Below are 7,850 nucleotides of genomic sequence, written 5' to 3' on the forward strand. Positions count from 1 at the left end.
TGGAGGCTTAGCCTGGATTCAAATGCACCATTCAACATTAAAGAGTGACTAAAAGAGGCCTAAATGTTTACTGCTGTGTGTTGCCTCTACTTTGTAATTATTGTTTATTCAACAAACTAATAGCTTTTTGGAAATGCTGAAAAGTAAATGGCACTTTCGTCTTGTTCAGTCACAGTTAATATACATATTTGTGTAGTCTTGACAAGCAGCTATCAAGAGTACTTTTAGTAACAAGGGTGAACAATCAATCTCAAAGGCTATGGGAAATCTCAAAAGATTTTGGAGATACTCCAATTTTACAGTGGATGTAGAGCTGACAACAGTCACAAGATCCAGATGCAGCCAAATCACCTCGTGACCAAGAATAGATCATGTCAAATTGTAACTCTAAAACAGACTTGATGCAAAACTGTTCCAAATGAGGTTCTCTTATATAACTAGCTGGGTACACACACTAATACCACATGTTGAAAAAAAGGTTTGCCCATACAAGCCATACCATACATATACCATGAAAGCAGATATTGGCTATGCAGCAAATGATAGAGCTGTATTTGGAGACAGGCTGTCAACACTCTCTATAAGATTGCGAGCATTGACTGCCATAAAATGTGAAAGTACTGACAAGGATTGCTCTCCTTCATATCTATCTCTCTAGTAGATCTGCAGCAAAGCAAAGAGAGAGCCAGAGACCCCTCCCAATGTGATCTATAAAAAGTGGAATAGAGGCAAGGATCAAAGCATGTGTGCAGGGCGCATGGAGTGCTGCAGAACACCATGATGCCAATCATTGCTGCAAATATCTTTGTGAGAAGTGATCTCAACAGTAAGATAAAATTGCTCGAATCATATCAGTGCTATACAAAACTGAGATGGAAAGATGATGTGGATGGGAAATGGGATGAGGACTTACCGTGGCCCCCTCTTGTGAGGAAGGGCATCCTGTTGATGGCGATGGGTACAGTCCCGTGCTTGTTATGGAAGTGGTGGACATGATGTGTGGTGCTCAGACTGGAAGACACACGAGCATTGGCTGTTCTGTCTGGCAAGGAGACTAGCAGGACCAGAGATAATGCCAATCTCCACCAGGTGCCGAGGCCCATCAAGCCTGTTCCCCCATACTCCCAGCCCAGCAGCAGCACTTCTAACTTAGGGCAGGAAGTACCGGACCAGGCCCTGCCACCTCCCATCTGTCCCAGCTGCTGCACAGGAGACATCTCAGTGAGGGAAGCCCATGTTGGCTATTATCCACAGGACAGATAAACAGCTCAGCAAAAATGGTGTGATGGACACCTAAAAAAGACCTTCAAGGCTTTTGCAGTAGGTTTCCAAAGAGCCAAAAAATCATTGAAAAAAAGCTCCCCAGTCTCGTTTAAGTCTGCCTTCAAAATCCAGTGGGAAACAAATCTGTTGCTGTCCTTCTTGGCCAATTTTTCTTGGTTCAATTCCCAAATAAATAAAGACAGAAAAATCAGGGTAGTTTGTCTGCGATCAAACAAAACAATGTAATCTTGCCAAAATAATAAACATCTGTAAAGGTAATTCCCACAGGCTTTCACATGAAAACTATAACAGCCATTAATTAATGCATCACAACATTAAAAACGGTTTAATTGAGCAAAGAAAAAGTGCTCCAGGTGACTCTCTCTCTTTCCTTGTTCTCTCTCTTCAAGCCTCAGGTAGAGCTTACACTCTGTTAAGACCACTCTCCCTCAGAGGGCGGCCCCTCCACTGCAGAGGAAGTGATAAGAAACATCCCAGGAGGAAAAATGGATTATTCTAAAAAGATGCGAGGATATAAAGAAAGAAAGGCAAAGAAAGCTAACAAAGAAGAAAAACGATATGGGATGACAAAGAAGGGCAGCAGGAAGGCAAAACCTGATGGAGAGAAAAAGCGGCAGAGGGAGAGAGAGAAATCTGCTGCAGCGCGGCAGTGGGAAAAATCAGTAAATAAATAAATAAATGCAAGCTCCCCATGAGTCCTAGAATGCGCTGGTCGCTGAAATAACACTCCTCCTTGAAGCTCTCACCTTCCAGAGCCTGAGCTGTAGCAAGAGACAAGCGACGGAGCGTTCACCGCAAGCAGCAGAGAGTCTCTCTCTCTTTCTCTCTCTCCGTCTCTTCTCTCTCAGCCGCTGACGCGCACTCTGTATTGATTAGCACTGCTTTCCATCCCCCTCGCTTCTCTCCTTCCTGTTCCCTGATTTCTCTCCTCTCCTCTCCTCTCCTAGAAACGGACACACTCCCTAGGACACTGATGATTCCCAGAGGAGAGCCAAGGAAAGATGGTAGGAAAACTGCTTGCTGATGTTGCACGGCTTTTTACAGGCTAATTAGAATCAAAAACTGTCAGATAACGGATCTTCCTTTCCTCCAACGTTAATCCTTGATGGATATAATACCATGATATTCAGGACTGTGAGCAGAGAGCACAGAAATGTCGACTCTTGGCTGCTCTCCATGAACATGCAGACCAGGACACAGAGTCCTCTTCTAAAACCATAGGCAATGACTATCACGGCATGAGAGAGAAAGAAAAGGGGAAAGAGAGCAGCGTAGTGTCTGTGAGAGAGAGAGAGAAAGAGGGAGAGGGGAGGGAGTTGGAGGAGGCAGGCAACACAGCGCAGACATAGAGACAAGCCAAAAGGAAAAAAGTATCAGATACAAGGGCTCGCGAACACCCAAGCCAACAAATCAGAGCTAATGTTGACTCACCGTGGCGTCTGTAAAGACACTAAGACTGCAGTGTAGCGCATCCAGAATTAGCAGAACTGTGAAGGGTGAAATCAGTCTCTAAGGATTTTGGAGGGTACTAAATCAACAGATTTTGCAGATCCTTCAATTTTACAGTATGTAGAGCTGGCAACATTCACAAGGTCCAGATGCAGCCACCCCCTGTGACCGAGAGTGCATCGCTTGGTTCTCCATCATGAAAGAATAATTTACAGAAAATCATATCTGATAACAAGAAGGCTTGCTTTTTTGTCTCCACTTGTCCCACCATAGTGCAAAATCCTTTGTGAAGGAGATTAGTTCTGATAGAAAGGGATTGTCATATTCCAACAGAACCATGTCTGTTATTGAGAGAAGGGGGTTAAAATGCAATCGGAGACAGGCACATAGTGATGCAAACAATGCAGCTCTGTTCAAATAAGAGTCGAGAATTCTGAAAGAGAAAGTGTAGGAGAGTGAAAGAGTAGAATAGAGAAAAAGATTGACTCTGTGCAACCCCATACATCAGATAAATCAACCAGGATAGAGATCTCAGTTGGGATTGCCTCGCCGGTTGAAAGGGTGTGGTAAAAAAAAAAAAAGGCAGAATAGAATGAAGGCAGTGCCACCTTTCATGGTGACAGGAGGGGAGAAGCGGGCCATTACTCAGCCACAGAGAGGGAAAGAGGGAGCGGACCATTGCTAGCAAGCCAAGGCTGATTGAGGAGTGGTACACATGAGAGGGGAGAGGCGACTCCTTTTCACAGCATACGCAACCACAGCGTGTAAATCCTGACTGTCAGGCACGGCTAACGGCTGCAGTTAGCCACGAAGTTAAAATGAACATGAAGTTCCACTCATCGAGACTTACCCCCAGGTTAAAGAGAGTAGGGGTGGTTGCACAACTCTAATCGATTCTCATTCCTCTTTAGACCTAGTGCCTGAGATATACAAGAGATAACCTTGAGACCAGGTGAAATGTCTTGCATGTCTTTGAACATTATCTAGTCAGTAGAGGGGAATAGTGGATGAGAACCATTTAGATTTTCCCCCCAATTTATTCACCTGCCAATTCCCACCCACCAGCCACCTCTCCCTTATCATACATCAGCTAGGCAAGATGAATCAGTGTAGCAATGCTTTAGAAGGAAGGAGTAAAAGTAAGGAATAAATGACAGGGTGTGTGACACGACACAAAATGGAGAACAATCACCATGACAAATTCTATTATTTTCCAAGAACAAGACATCCAAACGTGTTTTATTCCTCTTATACCAATGATTCCAATGATTATTTTTAATTTATCATATTATTTTTATATTTATATAAAAATTATAATTATTATTTATTTGTTAAATAACGCCATGTTATGAGCTGTTAGTATACAAAGAATAACACATTACAAAGACTGCATTAATATAAACCTTTGATTTGAATTATAGCCTGCACTATTGTCACGTTACATTAATCAACAGGGCTGAGGTATACAGACTGTAAGAAACTGGAGCAGCGATAACCACAAAGAGTAATGAAGGTAGGAAAATTACGGAACTGGTCATTTATAAGAGTTGCCGTCCATTGTCAGGTCAGCAGATCAGGGACACCCACCACAGCATCGATGCTATCTTCATGAGGGCTCTCCAAGATGAAAGGCTAGTATTAATCAATCTTCCAGCCCGGGGGTTGCTCATCACGATAAGGAATGATGGTATCTGTGTGAACTGGGACGTTGTGCGAGGCATCCCTGTGTTTAACCATCTGTTGCCTGGCAGCCGTTACTGCTGGCCATCTTCTCTCTCCACAGCCCGCCAACTGACTTGGTGCACAAAGTTCAAACAGCATGCAGAGAACATGATGGAGAACCCACAGGGAAGCAAAGCGCCAATCATCTCCATTTCCACCAGCTCCAGAATTTCAATAACTTATCATATTAGAGAAGGCTAATGTTAAATCCCATTTTTAATTCATACTTAGAACACACAGGCTGAAAGTGGCTTCTCACAATAGTGCTACCCAAATAAATAAATAAAAAAAATAAAAATTCAATTAAAAAAATGTCACTTTTACTATTTTATTCAATACTACAGTAACTTTTTGAATTAAATTTTATAACAGCTAATCTCTCATGACCTCCTGGGCTCTGGTAGAAGATCATCATGTTTTTTTCGTTGAGCCATTTATTTTTATCCCCCGCATTTTCAAGCGCTGTGTCAATTCCGAGGAAAACCAACAACGTAATGGGGTAAGTAAAAGAGGAAAAGAAATCATTTTTGCTCTCTGGCATCCTATGCTTTTCCAACCGAGACATTGGTGCAGTGGCCTCCGGGGATGAAGCAGTTGCATTAATAATGGCAGTTTTGGCATAATTACTCTTGATGCCTGCCTTCTCTGGAACTAATGGCCTGCGGTTGAGATATCTGCTTGATTTAATTCGCCTTACAACCACGGCACCTCACATTGCTATTAAGGGGGCAAAGAGAAAGTGGCATGTTCAGGGCGAATACAGACTACACAGTGACAACCAGAAGACTCTCTGGAGCAAAGAGAGAACGCGAGGTTAACTCCATTCTCCTGTATATGAAAGTGGAAGGCAGCACTGTATGGTCAGCTGATTAAAGGAATAATACTTTCTACCGAGATTCAGTCACATCATAGTGTGTCACATCAGAACTGTGTGGTTTGAGATTGTTTTAATGGAAATAGAGAAATGGACCAGAACATTTTGGAAGAAATCTGGCTTTTGAATTTACAATTAAATGTATCAGTTTACATTGCCAAAATGTGGCAAAATGGATACCTTGATATCTGCTATAGATGTTGTAATTAAATAAATTAACCTCCATACCTCTACAGATGTTTTCTTATCAGCAAGAATTGTTGAATTCTACATAAAAATGCAAAGCTTCTTGTCTGCCTCAATCAGCACTCAATTGTATCTAAAGAAAAAATAATGCAATCAAGTTCATGTGTTTATGTATGTGTCTGGCTATAAATAAGCACCATGTGCAAATCAACAGCTTGATAACAATCCTGGAGGGTTTCTAGAGGTGATGAACATGACAGTACTCACAAATGAACAAGCATCATCATCTAAGCAGGCCTGATTAGATGAATTCAATTTCCCGTTGGCTTGAAGGGTGGACAGCGATCATATTGATCATTCAATAAAAGTGGCAGGAGCTGACTGGTGTAAGATACAAAAAATGCTCAGGCCCATGTGTGCCAAAGCCTTTCCCACATAGTGCCGAGGTGGCCAAGGTTGTCTCATCAATCATCATGGGTGGTACAAGAAGAAGAAGAAGAAGAGAGAGAGAGTGTATGTGTGTGTGTGTGTGTGTGTGTGTGTGTGTGTAAAATGTGATCCAGGTCCCACCAGAAGCATATTACATGAACTGTGGAGTCCCAGCAGCAAAAGATAGGCCTTTGAATGTGTGGCTGTAATTCTGACATAAACTGGCCATGATTTCAGTTACTTAACAGAACACAAAATACAAAATATTCAAAAGGCCTTTAGACCTAAAAACAGTAAAACTAAAAACATAGTAAGTTAAAAAATCAGTGTGCATTTATGTCCTTGTTAGAGCGAGTCAACAAATTCATTAACAAAAAACAGTTTCTTGACTACAAGTAATTCTTAGTAATTATTGTATTACTGAAAAATGCAACAAAAAACAATTAGTAGCAATGGAACTTGAATTCTGGGAGTTTTAGTAATCCTTTGCTTATGCAGTTCCCATCTCGTTTCTTAATGCAGGGTAGTAATGCCATCTGAAGTCAAATAACACACTGTATAATCCTCTTAAACAGTGGTGTGTATACTTTGTGCATGATGTTACTCACCATTTCCCCTTGATGCGGCTACACATAACTGTTTCACTGTTCTGTAAATGAGGCTGATCAGCATCCATTATATTATTAGCTGTCAAAAGGCTGAGACAGGCTGCGCATACAGTGCCTTGCATAAGTATCCCCCCCCAAAATCAATCTACAATATGGAAGAGTCAAAGAAAACATCTATGCCATTTTCAAGATTATTTACAAATTTAAAAAAAAAATCAAGTTGTGATTAATTAAAAATTAAGGCTACCCCAGATTCTTAACAAAGTTTGTCACATATCAATCTGTGGCTACTAAACTGAATCATAATCGTACTTAATTTAATGTTATGGTCAAATATCAAATTGGTGCCATAAAAATCGAAGTCGTATCATAACATGTGGCCTGACTGATCACAGTGAGTTAAGGAAATTAATCTTTTGAGTGACATAGCTATAGAAAAAAATTAAAACAAACAAACAAAAACTTTCAAACAATATAACCTAAACATTCATATAAGATTACTTAAGGAGCATTGTCTGGGGCTACCACCAACCGTGGTATCGTCTGATTTTATCAGCTAACCATTATGTCATTCTAGTATACCTAATGTATACACCCTGGTGTGTAGTGGCGAAACTGTAGAAATCAGCAAATACACACGATGCAGCAAACACACCTATAATCCAGCAACTGGCTGAACCTTTAACGCATGACGGAAATCACTCTGAGAAACAGATATTAAGTATTTGGGAGCATGAAGACATACAGACATGTGCACCAGATGTGCTTTGAAATGTAGGAAATGAAACCATACCACAATATAGAGAAGGTCTGTACTTAACACACATTATTTTGGCACTTCTTTCAATAATAAGAAGAAATACTAATGGCTACATTTATCACAGCATTTTTGATTATTTTGTTCATCATGGTTATCTCCATCACAGCAGATGCATTATATCCTACTAATAGCTGGTTTAAAGACATCTAAATAATTACAAGCTACAAAAGGAGTCTTGAAAGTGAAGGGAAAAAAATGAAAGCTATCAAAACATTAAGTTGGCATTAATCATAATTAAACGTAATCTACAGGCGTACTGACCGAAAACCGTCTCAATTAATGTCAATGCAGGTGGATTGAAGCGAGGCTGCTTGTATGCATTGTGTTTTCTCCAGGTGCAGCGTGCACCTCCTGCGTTTTTATTTGTGTGTGTGTATGTGTGTTTGTATGAGGCTTTGTGCACCCTGCAGAGCAGAAAGAGAGTGAAAGTGGGGGAGTATGGCATATTTAGGTGGAGGTGGAGGCTGTGTGTGGGTGG

At 41.0% G+C, this 7,850-nt stretch overlaps 1 protein-coding gene across 15 annotated transcripts in view; it reads right to left on the bottom strand.

The window, feature by feature from the left end:
• The window catches only part of nrxn2a (neurexin 2a), a 342,233-nt gene that overhangs the window by 99,216 nt on the left and 235,167 nt on the right, over positions 1-7,850 (bottom strand). The window contains exon 1 of one of the 15 annotated variants that reach the window (XM_026938624.3): positions 914-4,014. The exons of the other annotated variants lie outside the window; for them this stretch is intronic. Coding sequence (XP_026794425.1) covers positions 914-1,217 — 304 coding nt within the window. The 5' untranslated portion in view covers positions 1,218-4,014. Of the gene's footprint in view, positions 1-913; positions 4,015-7,850 lie in introns of those variants that run through there. 15 annotated transcript variants of the gene reach the window in all.

The sequence above is a fragment of the Pangasianodon hypophthalmus genome, chromosome 15, assembly GCF_027358585.1.
Source record: "Pangasianodon hypophthalmus isolate fPanHyp1 chromosome 15, fPanHyp1.pri, whole genome shotgun sequence".
NCBI classification, from domain to species: Eukaryota; Metazoa; Chordata; class Actinopteri; order Siluriformes; family Pangasiidae; genus Pangasianodon; species Pangasianodon hypophthalmus.